Below are 14,725 nucleotides of genomic sequence, written 5' to 3' on the forward strand. Positions count from 1 at the left end.
TCAGGCAGAGAACGTAGCCACGTACTCTCCGCTCAATGTACAAGTGAAAATGGCTCTTTATATGGAATAAGAATCTCGTGAGAATCCGACAGTGGGATAATGATGTTTTGCCTTGTTCGGGTTTTAAGAGTAAGGTGGGAAGAACCGAGGGTGCCTCTGACCCATGTAAACCACGTGAAGTTTGGGGTGGTTTGGATCTCGACGAACCGAACCCGCTCATCGTTAATATATATATATATATATATATATATATATATATACAGCACACAATAACAGGTGGCACTCACAGACTCGTCCCCGAAACGTTACCTGTTTGTTTCAATAAACACTTCACGGGGTGAAGTTTTTTCATCATTCTACAAGTCTGTGAGTGCCACCTGTTATTGTTTGCTGTATGTCGGTGGACTGCCATGTCCACAAGGAAGCGCACCACAACAAGTGAACTCAGAGGAGTGCCGGGGCAAACACTGGATATATATATATATATATATATATATATATATATATATATATATATATGCAGAGTCCACGGCACTCTCAAATCCCAAAGGTATGTATAGAGAAATACTAGTGCCGGTGCCCTCCCAATGGCTGTGTCCAGTAATATATGCTGCAGAGACGGGCGGCACTCTCAGCGTAAGAAATAAATACAGACAGGCAAGTCTGATGTGTCAACGTTTCAATGTCAAAAGCGGCATTTTCGTCAGGGTAAAATCACAAAAGGTACTACTCACCCAATTATCTCCGTCTGGTGGTCCGTAGCGCCAGCGGCCGTCGCATCACGCTCTGTTCAATAATGACGTCATCACGAGGTGCCGGCTTCGGCGTCAGGGAACACCTGGACCGGAGCACAATTGAAAAAACTAAACTGTGCAAACAAACAAAACAATAATAAGACAGTGTGATTTACATGGCACAATCAGGGCAATGCTTGTAACAATTTCATTCTTCAAAAGCAGTATTGATAGTATCTATGTACATAGTAACAAGAAAAAGCTACACTGTAAACTTTCACAGTAGCTGGTGGAAAGAGCCCATAAGTGTTCGTGGAGAGCTGGCTAAGAGCCACTGTGTGTCAACAATTAGGAAACATGGAGAAAAATGATACAAACTAGTAGAAGCTGTTTCTGAAACATCATATACTTTGTGTGCCCCTGAATGATTGTATATAATAATGGGCTAAACAAAAGCCGATAGGCCCAACTGTTCATTTAACCCACGAGGGGACAATGTGTCTAGTACAAATATCCACTTGGCCTCAGCTTTAAGTAGTAATTGAGCACGATCACCCCCTCGTTTGAGCGGGGGGATGCAATCAATAATACGATGTCTCAAGGCATCTACTGAATGTTTGGCATGCAGAAAATGTCGGGCAACAGGTTTATCACTTCTGCCTGAATTAACTGCTGCTCTAATGGAGGCCCGGTGCCCGGCCATCCATTCTTTAAACATGCAGTTTTTCCCACGTAGTGGAGACCACAAGGGCAACTGAGTAGGTAAACTACATATCGTGTAGTACAAGTTACTCGATAACGTATTGAAAATTTTTTACCCGTGAAAGGGTGACAGAAAGTGTCACCCGTCAACATATGGCTACATGTGGTGCAGCCAAGGCACTTGAAGCAGTATTTGAGAAATGTGGTGATGTTACTCTTTTTGGTACCTTCAATGTTGGTTTTAACTACAAAATCACGTATATTCTTCCCTCTACGGTAAGCGGGCATAATACGTGTACTAGGTTGGATGCCTATTTTTTTATTTGTTTGGATAATAGGCCAGAATTTTTTTCGTGATCTTGCTGATTGTTGGACTTTGAGTATTATATTGATTAACCCAAATTAGTTTATCAGTATTATCAGTTTTTTTGTTGGAAATTAAAGTTTTACTTTTAGGAATTTTCAATACTTTCTTCTTAATAATAATAAGCTCAGACTGGTTGTATCCCCTTTGGATAAACTTTGTGATCATGTTATCACATGCTGATTCCAGTTGTGTCTCATCACTGATAATGCACTTAAGGCGCAGCATCTGTGAGTAGGGGAGACCTTTGTGTAAAGAGACAGGGTGATGACTGGACGCTTGTAAGAGGTTATTCCTGTCGGTACTCTTAGTAAACAGGGCTGTGTCAATTTTGTCATCCCTGAATGATATCTGTACATCTAAGAAGTTAATACTTTGCTCATGTATAGTGTATGTGAATTTTACCGGTGAATTTGATGAGTTATGTACATTGAGGGGTATATGCAATTGCGGTCGAATTCCCAAAATTGGCGAAAAACTGGACTTTTTCGCCCCCCCAAAAAAATCGTCAATGCAATTCAGTACTTTTCTCCAAAAAAACGGACTTTAAAAATTCGACTTTTTGAAATTCGACTTTTGACAAATTCGACTTTTTTGCAATGATACAAATGCTGCAATTCGACCAAAGTATATTCAATTGAAGTTTGGAAATTCGACAACAGTGCTTTTAGACAGTAAATTCGTCTTTTTCAATCCGCCACACTTTGGAGGGTGAAACCAATAAAAAAAATGTAAAACCTGTTTTTTTTTGGTGTTTTTTTTTTTTTGGTAATAGCATATCTATTTATATTAGAAGGGATTAGGAACTTGGTTTGTCTTTTTTGGAGGCACAAGTATTATTTATATATTTTTAAAAATATATATATATATTTTTTTTATAGATGGATTGGTAAAATCCCGAAAAAAAATGGCGTGGGGTCCCCCCTCCAAAGCATAACCAGCCTCGGGCTCTTCGAGCTGGTCCTGGTTCTAAAAATCCGGGAAAAAATTGGACAGGGGATCCCCCGTATTTTTAAAACCAGCACCGGGCTCTGCGCCTGGTGCTGGTGCAAAAAATACGGGGGACAAAAAGAGTAGGGGTCCCCCGTATTTTTTACACCAGCATCGGGCTCCACTAGCTGGACAGATAATGCCACAGCCGGGGGTCACTTTTATACAGTGCCCTGGCTTAAGAGACCTTTCAGTGACAGCAGTCATGGGGGGGTCTCCCTGCATTCAGGGAAAGGGGTCCCATGTGTCAACATGGGACCCCTTTCAGTCCGTGTGGTACGGGTGTCCGGTTTGTTTTTTTGACAAGTATGTGGATTTATCTCTGGACCCTGGATGAGGTGAGTATATTTATCTTTTCTTTTCAGGTACCCCTGGATTCTACTTGGAGAAGAGAACCGATGTCGGCGTGTGCACATAGGTAAGTATGTGTGTGTCGACGTATGAAATAAAGTTTTACTTTCACGGTGTCTGTCTCCTGTTTTTATTTGGCTATCTTTTTTTCAGTAGAACTACAGGTACCAGCAGACCCGTTTTTCTCCCGCATGCTGGTACTTGTGGTTCTCCAAGTACCAGCTTGCGGGGGAGGCTTGCTGGGACTTGTAGTTATTCTGGAAAAAACTATATTCTCTGAATTTTCTCAAGGCTATCAGCCCCCCATCCGCAGCCTTTGGATGGGGGGGACAGCCTCGAGCTTCACCCCTGGCCCTTGGGTGGCTGGGGGGAGAGACCCCTTGATTGAAGGGGTCCCCACTCCCCCAGGGTACCTCGGCCAGGGGTGACTGGTTGTATATTTAATGCCACGGCCGCAGGGCACTGTATAAAATTGACCCCCGGCTGTGGCATTATCTGTCCAGCTAGTGGAGCCCGATGCTGGTGTAAAAAATACGGGGGACCCCTACTCTTTTTGTCCCCTGTATATTTTGTACCAGCACCAGGCGCAGAGCCCGGTGCTGGTTTTAAAAATACGGGGGATCCCCTGTCCATTTTCCCCCCGGATTTTTAGAACCGGGACCGGCTCGAAGAGCCCAAGGCTGGTTATGCGTTGGAGGGGGGACCCCACGCAATTTTTTTTCGTTTTTTTTCCCGTTTTTCCCGTATTTTTTAAATTGCGGCAAAATCCGCCTAATCGGCCGTTTTTCGCCCGCGGGACTGTCGAATCTGTTTTCCATTGAATATGGTGAATTTCGGCAACCACTTTCCGAAATTGGATGGTCAAATTGTGTCGAATTAAAAAACGGGCGAAAATTTGCCGCGATTCGTCGCTAATTGCATATACCCCTGAGTGTGGGGTCCCCCCTATCAACATGCCCCATACTTGCCTACTCTCCCGAAATGGCCGGGAGGCTCCCGAAAATCGGGTGACCCTCCTGGCCCCACGGAAGAGCAGGCAAGTCTCCCGATTTGCAGGTCCCCCCTGCCCGTCCGCCCACTTAGTGCGTCATCATAGCCACGCCCCCTGCAGTGTAATGCCGGGGATCGCGGCATTACAGAGCGGGGGGGTGGCTTAAAGTGGGTGTCAGTGTGACCCCACCCTTGCTCCACCCCTGTCCCACCCTTGTTCCGCCCTCGTCCTGCCTCCGGCCCACCCCCTCCTCTTCATCACAGCCTCCCCTGCCCGGGAGGTGCTGTGATAACCTGGGTGTGATCTCTCATTTACAGCACAGTACATGGAATAAAGCCACATGGTTCTGTAATCAGCCAGTAGGGGGCACTGAGTCTTCTCTTATTACAGGATGGTTTATATGACGTATTATTTATGTATTACAGGTGACGGAGATATGCCAGAGAGAGTTTTAATCGCTTCTGAAATGATAAAACATTATGAACATAATTACTGGGGACGACATACATTTGATAAAATGACAGGTAAGCTGACATGAGCTGTGAGACACCAACACTAATGAAAATGATACATTTCCAATACGGGTATACCCCAAGCACAATGTTACGTGATGGGGACAATAATCTGCCTTTGTTATGCGCCTGGAGAAACAAATCCCTACAGCACTCTGATGGCGATGGTAGTCTGACGATGCACATGGAGCGGGCAGTGATACCATAAGGACTTACAGCTCTGCATGTGGTTACACAAAGTCATTTATTTTCTCTGCACACAATGTCACCCCAATTGCGGCTGACTTGCTTTCAGCTCTGCATTGACCCCTGTGTCTCATATGGTTTCCTTCTTACAACCCCATTACCACTATGAATCCAATGATACTTGCTTCCCCGCACACACAGATTTGTGCCTGTATCTGAAATAGATGTATTTGTTAGCATCTGACTACCCATGGCTGAAGCTAGGTGTTCTGTCATCAGGGACAAAGACTTACCTCAGCACCCCTCTCCCTCTCCATCAGATAGTAGCCACCCCTACCTACACATACGTCCACCGTCATCCTGGATGTGTTTTTTCGCAGTCACAAGACATTTGCTGTGATAAGTGTCCATGTTTGTGGGAGCGTTTAAATATTCTCACCCACAAAACTTTCAGAATACACTGAGCATTCACATCCGCGACTGTATGCAAGCAGGTGCAAGTAGTCGCTGCCGCGATGCGTGTGCACGTGCGAACGCATTGCAACAGGGATGAGGAAGATTACATCTGTATATGAACACCATAGAATGTAGACAATATCACAGCAACACTAACACAAGCCATAGACTACAAGAGAGATATAGTTTTAAGTGGTTATAGGGTGCGCAATGAGATCCAGAGGTCAGCCCAGTGATAGTATAAATGAAGTTTCACCTACTTCACAGAATTTTCACAATTTTACACAGGTAATATACTCCACTTTGGCGCTCTCCGGATTTAACATGCCACTTATATGGACTAAATTCTTCAAAAGGCCACAACCTGTATAATATGTGTCCCTAATGACATATACCAATTAGGGTACACACATAAAAACAAAAAACACGCAATAGTGTAGAGTCCATTTATAAAGAGATAGTATATTCTTTTTTCAATGCATCACACTCACAAAGCTCAACAAGGTTTTAAGCATATCGTAGTTTCTTTATATCAAAAAGTCTGTCCAATTCCACAAGATCAAAATTCCACTTCTTTTAAGGGTTCAATGTCCCACCACTCCCGAAAACATATAACAGAAAAAAAGTAAATAGTGCAGCAAGCCCTTAAACAGACGGGTATTTATATTTAAACAGATGCACTCACATGTTACATAAATAAAAAGGCATATCACAAGGCGTTATCCCCTATTTCCCAAAAGACACCTCACTGGTTCGCTGAGATATTTCTTACAGCATGTGTAGTCAGAGTCCCGGAAACTCACGGCTTTCCTTCCAGGTGGTGAATAAGGAATCTAAGGAATTGTCAGGATACACAGCACAATCCCGCTTAACGCGTTTCGGTTTTAACCTTTCTCAAAAGCGGATTGTGCAGCACTGAATTTTCCCCCTATATATACCCCTAAAGTCCTCTAACAAGTTTCAGATGTCACAATTACAATTACAGTGTTTGAGAGTCGCCGCGCTTCCGCGGCCGTCATTTCCGGTCACATGGTATCGCATCTCCCATCAACTTCCGCCCGGTCGCTCTATACTCATTTCCGTGCGGTTCAAAATGCGTTCCAACTCGTAAGACGTCATTTCCGGCCGCTATATGCTTATTTCCATGCGGTTCAAAAAGCATTCCAACCCGTATGACGTCATTTCCAGTCATACAATACATCTCACAGAGCTGCTTTCTCTTCATATAGTAATGTTGGCGGGTCAGATGCATTCCGGGGGTCATTCGTAAACATAATTATATAGCAGCAATATGACATCATAAGATGCATATAGGAGAGAGAAAAACAATAGTCAATAAAAACAAAAAGAGAGATAATTTCTAATTATTTTTTATTGACTTTTGTTTTTATCTCTCCTATTTCAATAAAATAGCCTTTTTTCCCGCTCTGAACAATCGGGATTCACACACGGAAAACCACTGATTCAGCATAAACTGTGAAATTAGTGTTTTTTTGTTCCCCGTGCATGACCAGATTTTGTTGGTTTTTACATGGACTTTACCTCACAGCTTCATGAGCTGCGAGGTTCTGTGCAATCTGTGAGAACTTGAACATGGGACAAACCTCGCTAATTGAATAAGTCCAGCACTGACAATTAGTGTTGTGGTTTAAATTGAATTCCTCCCTATATGTAATGAGTCTTAGACTTTCACATTTATTCCTATTACTGGGTGTTCTTATTGATAATGAAGCTAATATTTCTATACATACTCTACATAAACAGTATCTAGGTTCACATGCAGAAGAGAAATCTCCAAATTTAGATTTTTTTTTTTTTTCACTTCCTCTTTAATGTTTAGGGAATGAAACCTCTAACAGCGCTGAAGATGGCCGTGACCTGAATTTATCATCAAGTCAAGTTCCCCATTCACGGATAATAGAAAAAACAATTACTGAGGAAGCCAAAATAATTTTCACTGGCAAGTTGCTGACTGTATTTGCTCCATCCGTGTCCACCGTGGTGCTCATTGTGTCTCTGCCTCTCAATCTTCTGGCCATCATCATGTTCCTGTTCAAGATGAAGGTCAGGAAGCCAGCGGTGGTCTACATGCTGAACCTGGCGGCCGCTGATGTGCTCTTTGTGACTCTGCTGCCTTTCAGCATCGCTTATCGATTCTCCGGGAATAAGTGGATGATTGGAGATGGAATGTGTCGCTTCTACATCACAGCATTTTACTGCAACATGTACTGCTCCATCCTACTCATGACCAGCATCAGTGTGGACAGGTTCCTGGCCGTGGTGTATCCAATGCAGTCTCTCTCCTGGCGTACCACGGGGCGAGCTTGGCTGGTCTGTGTCTGTATATGGGTGTTATCCATAGCCGGCACTGTGCCACTTCTCATAAGAGAACAGACACAGTACATTGCCGCTTTGGATACCACAATTTGTTATGATGTGCAGGACATTGAAGATGTGCAGAGATTTTTTGTAAACTATTTCCTAATTTTTATCTCTGCTTTCTTCTTCTTGCCTTTAGTCATTACAGTTGTCTGTTACATTGGAATCATCCATAACCTAAGCTCCCCCAAACTTGAAAACTCCTTTAAGCGATCTCGCGCTTTGTTTATGACAGTGACTGTGCTCTTGGTGTTTGTACTTTGCTTTGGACCAACAAATGTCATCTTTTTAATTTGGTGTCTTCATTTTCATAAGAAATCTAATCCATCTCTGTATTGTGCCTACATTCTGTCTGTCTGTATTAGCAGCATCAGTTGTTGCCTTGATCCTCTTATCTATTACTATGCATCCTCCCAGTGTCAGAGATACATGTACAGCTTGCTGACTTGTAATAGAGGTGGGGAAGTACCATCAAAGAAATATCAGAGGAATGTTCACACCAAACAACCTGCTGAACGGGCTCTGCTAGCATAACTGCATAATGATAATGGCGGCTTATTGCTTTCACATGTACGTTACATTACCGCTGTCCCCAATAGTAGACTGGTGGGTGCCATCCCTTGTACCCTGTCCATACATTATAATAAATGCTTGAAAAGAGAAGAAGCCTTTATCTTCTGATCACCACAAGGCAAAAGGGGTGGTAGAGATGGATGTCAAAAGAGAGTACCCTGAAGTGTTTACCTGCTCATTATGATGCATCACCTGCCCAACTGACCAATCAGGTGTTGATTCGGGTTCCTAATCTCTGGTGGCAATTGTTGTAAGCTCACCTCTCCTGCAAGGCTGTAAGTATCTGTCCTGCCCAGCGTCTTGTTAGGGGAGAGCGCCCATTTCTGGGCTGCTTATTTTACTAATTGTGTCTCCTTTTGTGTTAGTGCAGGACACACATGGGTGCACTTACCTGCTGAATTCTTTGTTGCTGTCATCTACTCACCTCTGACTGCTGACCTATGAATCTTGCCCTAATACGCTTTCACTGATCATGATGCCGCCTGCTGATTCCATATTGTGTGTTAGGTTGATCAGTGATGATTAGCAGCTATTGTCATATGCCGTGTTCAAAGGGTGCCTGGGTCCTCATGAGTGCGTATGGCTATATCTTTCTAGTGGCTGATCTACTGGTATTACTGACATTGCAGGGGCGGAGAAAATGGGTCTTCAAGAGGTGTATGTGAAGTATTGGCAGGTTCGGGTTAAGCCTTTGGAGGGCCCAGGTCACTTAACACATAGTGGTCCCCCTTCTTTGATCAGCCCCACCCTTCCGGCTGTGAGTGCTTCCTTCTCTAGCAGCTCCAGGAGACTGCAGCAGCACAGGACCTAACAGCACACCTGCGGCTGGGGCAGACTTCAGAGCCTCCTCTCAAGCACCAAGCAGGCCTGGCAGCAAAAAGCAAAAGAATGCCTGGGAGAGCAGGGTCTGATTAGCTCAATGCATGTCATTGCCGGGTAGACCTTATTCAGGGTCCTAATGCTAGTATTCAGCTCGGGTGGTACTGCAGGCTGAAGATGTGGAGAATTGCTCCCACATAGGTTGCAGCACCAGAGCTGGGTATGAGCAGCTATGGCTGAGGGGGCCCAGAGAGATATGGAGGCCAGGGTTGCTCACCCCTTGTTCCCCCTCCCTTAATCTAGCTCTAGGTATAAGATGGGTTTTAGCAGGGGATTCACACTAGGCTTCTGCCCTTGGGAAAAACTCCAGTAAAAGGAATTCCATACCAGTTGGAGTTATTCTGTAAAGTAGTCTTCATGCATAAGGCAGCCACACAGTCACAAACATTATTTAATAATACTTTGTGGGATTGTATAATTCACTTAATCAGCATAAATGACTTGTCTGCTTTCCCAGCAGCATCACAGAGATCTCAGGCAAGGTCCACTTACACATGAGTATTTACGTTTAATCCATTTAGAAAAATGATGTCCAGAACTGAGCATAATATGGTCCTCTTCCAGGTGCCTCTCCCAGTCTCCATCATTCCAGGTGCCTCGCCCAGTCCCAATATGTCCTCAACTCCACAGTTAGGCTTATCTTCCTCTACCACCACTCTACATCTGCCACTCCCCTTCGACAAAATATGCACTGGCTCCCATTCTTCTACAGAATCCTCTTCAAACGCCTCACCCTCACATACAAGGCCATTTCTAATTCCACTGCTCCCTATATCTCCAACCTCCTCTCCCTTCATACTCCCTCCCACCCTCTACCCTGGTCACTGCTTCCCTTGCTCGAGTTTAAGATTTTCCCTTTAGTGGAACATGCTCCCCCACTCCATTAATATTCCTCCCGACCTCACAAAGCTTCAAACTGGCACTGAAAACCCACCAATTCATCAAAGCATACCCTTCCGATGCATAATCTAGTCCTGAGGCTCCTCCTCCATCTGCCTGCCTCATGCGCTGTCCATCTCTGCTTCACTTGCATACTGCCATCGGCCTACCTCCCGCTTGCTTGCACCTCATGTCATCTGTCTATCGCCCCTTCCCACTAGATTGTTAGCTCCTCAAAGCAGAGATCTCTTTCCTCTTGTTGTCAAAGCCCTGTTCTCCTCACATTGCAGTTACAGCTCTCTCCTACTCAGCAACCAACTTTACCTGCATTGTCTACAGTTGATAAAGGCTCATCTCTATCTATGGCCGCCAGCCCCTAGTAGTACGCTGACTACTCCCTCACTACTTACATCTAAGCTGTATTGAGAATTGTGGTGCTCTTTGTTATATGGTGTTATGTGGTGCTCTTTGTTAGATGTTTGTTTGTTAGCAGTTGGGCAAAACCATGTGCACTGCAGGGGGGCAAATATAACATGTGCAGAGAGAGTTAGATTTGGGTTGGGTGTGTTCAAACTGAAATCTAAATTGCAGTGTAAAAATATAGCAGCTAGTAGTTACCCTGCACAGAAACAATATAACCCACCCAAATCTAACTATCTCTGCACATGTTACATCTGCTCCCCCCCCCCCCCCCTGCAGCGCACATGGTTTTGCCCATCTGTTAACAAATTTGCTGCTATGATCAGGTCTGAATTAGACCCAAGGTTCTTAGCTGTGCACTTACCGAGTATACAATTTTTAATGAGCAGCTTAAATAAACCATAGCTACAGAATATTATACAAGGAGCTCCAAATTGACATATGTACAGCACTACTAGTAGTCAAAGGTAGTAAAGAAGTCAAAGATGCTAATTTGTATATTTTCATTACAAAGTAACCCCCCTCCATTGTATTGATACGCACTGTGTCAGCTTGGTTTATGGAGAGGTGTCAATATACGGTAAGTATAATAATAATAATAATAATAATACAATTATTTTAAGTCTGACAAAATGTCTTAATGTTTCACTCTGGTGACCTGAGACGACGCATCATAATCACCAGTTGGTCTCTAAGAAAAGGTCGAGCCAGCAGCATCTGCAAGAGAAACTGAAGCAGGAACAATGTGTCATGTGCCATTTGAGCTGCAACTTTCTCACAAGGAGCTCTTTGCATCCTGTTAGTAGAAACAAAGTCATTACATAGAACTTTAACCTACTTTAGGATTAAAGAAATTCTGAACCACCATGTTCATTGTGTGCACAAAACATGGTACATGTTGAAATTCATGCAGTTGTAATGCTAATACAATTTTTAGTGACAAAACCTGAGGGAGTCTGAGCCGGATAAGCCATTATGCCATTACATCTATTAGTGTTTTCAAAAAGTTGACACTGGTATGCTTGTTAGTGAAGCCAGTGATACAGAGAGTAGCCAGCCTGTGAATGAGATGGTGTTGTGTGTTAGATACTGCCACTGCTGAAGTCTATACACCCGTCCAGTGGGCCATCACAGTCATGTAGTCTTTAATTCAAAGAGGACAGCTTGTCCACCTATCTGTATTTAAATGGATAGTCTGCACAATGGCTTTTTATAGGCAAAGTGTAACTTTTTGTGTAACATCCAGCTACAGGTAAGGAATTGCTATTTGGATAAAATAGATTAAGATTGAATTTCATAGTAGGAACACATGATCTTTGCAAATTAGATGCAGGGCTACCTCCAATTGCTAATGAGGAGTTTGATGATGATGTTGGTGGAACTTGCATGTGCTGGTATCTATCCTTGCTGCTGGTTGCTGATGCTGAACTGCTTGTTAAAGTTCTCTACATGATTTTCTATTGGAATTTCAAGACTTACTTCTACTTCAACTTACATTTAGCATCACAAATGGTACAGAGGCTTTGACAAGTGTTGCCAGGTTTTGGGTAAAAGTCGTTTTCTTTTGCTCAGGCATGCCAACACACTTTTTATCACTGGCAAGAATATTTGCCAATGGTGGCACTCATTTTTACACAAACAACATCCTTCTCTTGAATTTTATCAACTTGCTCTTGTCCATCACATTCATCATCAACATTCTTATTAGAGTCTGATACACAAGTATCCCCTTTACCCTGTTGCACTTCCGAAGTAGCACCTCAATTTCTATATCTAAATTATTATTGTCATTATCATCATCATCATCATCATCATCATCACCACTTTTACTTCTTCTCATCCTCACATTTTTAGAAGGTTTAGAATTGTTGAAAAGTTGCTTCTCTATGAATATGGGCCCTCATTCCGAGTTGATCGGTCGCAAGGCGAATTTAGCAGAGTTACACACGCTAAGCCGCCGCCTACTGGGAGTGAATCTTAGCTTCTTAAAATTGCGACCGATGTATGCGCAATATTGCGATTACTAACTACTTAGCAGTTTCAGAGTAGCTTCAGACTTACTCTGCCTGTGCGATCAGTTCAGTGCTTGTCGTTCCTGGTTGACGTCACAAACACACCCAGCGTTCGCCCAGGCACTCCCACCGTTTCTCCGGCCACTCCTGCGTTTTTTCCGGAAACGGTAGCGTTTTCAGCCACACGCCCCTGAAACGCCGTGTTTCCGCCCAGTAACACCCATTTCCTGTCAATCACATTACGATCGCCGGAGCGAGGAAAAAGCCGTGAGTAAAAATACTTTCTTCATAGTAAAGTTACTTGGCGCAGTCGCAGTGCGAACTTTGCGCATGCGTACTAAGCGGATTTTCACTGCGATGCGATGAAAAATACCGAGCGAACAACTCGGAATGAGGGCCATAGTGTCAGACACAGCACTCATTGCACACCCTTAGATTGTCCTTAGGGCTTTGGGAATTTTGTGAACATACAACTTGTTCTTCAGCCGTAATTTATATTTTTCCCTGAATTGCCCATTTTTAAGGTGACAAATCAGCACTCAGAGCTAAAAATTGTAGACTGTGAGGCTACAGATGATGCCTGATTGAATCTGGTTTTGGCAACAGACATTCTAATGCATTAAAAGCCCAGGACCACAACTCATAAATAAATCCATGCTCAGCCTTTTCTTGCCACTGTATATGGCATGCTGAAGATTATGTATTTTTTAGCAGTAACTTTTCCCTTCAAGTTTCCCTACAGATAATATTTTCTTAAAGAATTGTAGAATAGTGTTTAGATTTGGAGTGCCCTGTTTAACACAATCTTCCTCCCTTGACCTTCTGTAAAAGTACTGTAGATGTTCAATAAGACCTATGACTGCCAGCAGTAGCACTGGGTTGTTCCTGTTCTTCTAGCCAATGATTCATTTTTTTCTTTATACAAGAACAAGAGTAAAACTACTGTAGTTGAAATTAAATGTCAGAACAAAAGTGTATAATGAGATAGTGAAATGAAGGACCGTTATATTTACCATGCAGTTTTATTAAAATACTTTTAAATATATTGTTTCCACTTGGAATTGTTGTGGTGTTTCTAATAGGGACACAACCACACACAGTAAGTACATTCATATACACTGAAACTTACTCTGAAGTATTATTTAATCCTAAAAAGACTTGAGATTTTATTAGTTACCAGAAAAAAAATATATATTGTTGATACTTCCCTTTTTTGGGGTGCACCTAACAGAGACACCCACACACAGCAAGCACAGTAATATACTGTATACTGCCTCTACAAAACACACAATTTGGAAATATTATTTACAGTACTGTAAATTGAATTCTAAAAAGACATAAATTATTTTTTTTTGTTTGACACAAAAAAAAAATTCTTGCACTATTTTTGAGGGGTGGAGCTGAAGGCGATATGACAACACCCAGTAAGTACAGTAACATATGCTGTCTCTTTAAAACACAAACTCTTGAAATACTGTGCTGTATGCTTTAAAATGAAATATTAAAGACTTTAAATGTTTTTCATACAAGAAATTGTTTTACTCTTGTTATTTTTGGGGTGCAACTGAAAGTAAAATATCCACACCCAGTAAGTAAAGTAATATACACGACATCTCCAAAACACATACTTTGAAATATGTATTCAACTGAATTATAAATTACTTAAAATGATTTTTACACCAGCAATATAAATTGTTTTTTGCACTTGTTATTTTAGGAATGCAGATGATAGGAATAAAATCACTTCCAGTGAGTAAATTAATATATACTGCCTCTCAAAAACTCATAATATTCCCTAGAAATATAATTTACATTGAATAATAATAGATATGAGTATTTTAAAACATGGATGTAGCTCACTCAGACACAGAACATAATATTTTGGACAGCTAAGCAGATGTAGTCCATACCATGTGACAGAATTCCCTGCATAGAGAGGGCAACTTTCAGATGCACCAGGCATATCCTAAAACTGTTGGAAAAAGTCTTAATTGACTTGGAGGCATGATGATTTTCAATAGGATTCCATAAGCACTTTCCACTAGACCAAGAATTGGGTTTATCCTTGAACCTTTCATAAGTCCAGTAAATTTTCCTTAAACTACTAATGATGTTAGAACTGGCTTTTATCATGTGATAGTAGGAACTTGTTTGACTTAGGAAACATGAAAAACCGAGTGGAATCTTTGCAACTGTTGATGTAACATCAATATCACTGTAGAGGACTTTAGTGCAACTGAAACAGTGAGAGGATCATTTAAATGCTATGACACTTTTGAAGATATTTGATGGCCATA

At 42.3% G+C, this 14,725-nt stretch overlaps 1 protein-coding gene across 4 annotated transcripts in view; it reads left to right on the forward strand.

Moving 5' to 3' along the window:
- Positions 1-8,321, forward strand: part of LOC135026081 (proteinase-activated receptor 1-like) — a 61,038-nt gene extending 52,717 nt beyond the window's left edge. For all 4 annotated transcript variants that reach the window (XM_063953607.1, XM_063953615.1, XM_063953623.1 and 1 more), the window contains 2 exons: positions 4,558-4,656; positions 7,127-8,321. In XM_063953607.1, the coding sequence (XP_063809677.1) occupies positions 4,558-4,656; positions 7,127-8,199 (1,172 nt within the window). In that variant the 3' untranslated portion in view covers positions 8,200-8,321. The remainder of the gene's footprint in view (positions 1-4,557; positions 4,657-7,126) is intronic.
- The last annotated feature ends 6,404 nt before the right edge of the window (positions 8,322-14,725 follow it).

Source organism: Pseudophryne corroboree, chromosome 1, assembly GCF_028390025.1.
Source record: "Pseudophryne corroboree isolate aPseCor3 chromosome 1, aPseCor3.hap2, whole genome shotgun sequence".
Taxonomy (NCBI): domain Eukaryota; kingdom Metazoa; phylum Chordata; class Amphibia; order Anura; family Myobatrachidae; genus Pseudophryne; species Pseudophryne corroboree.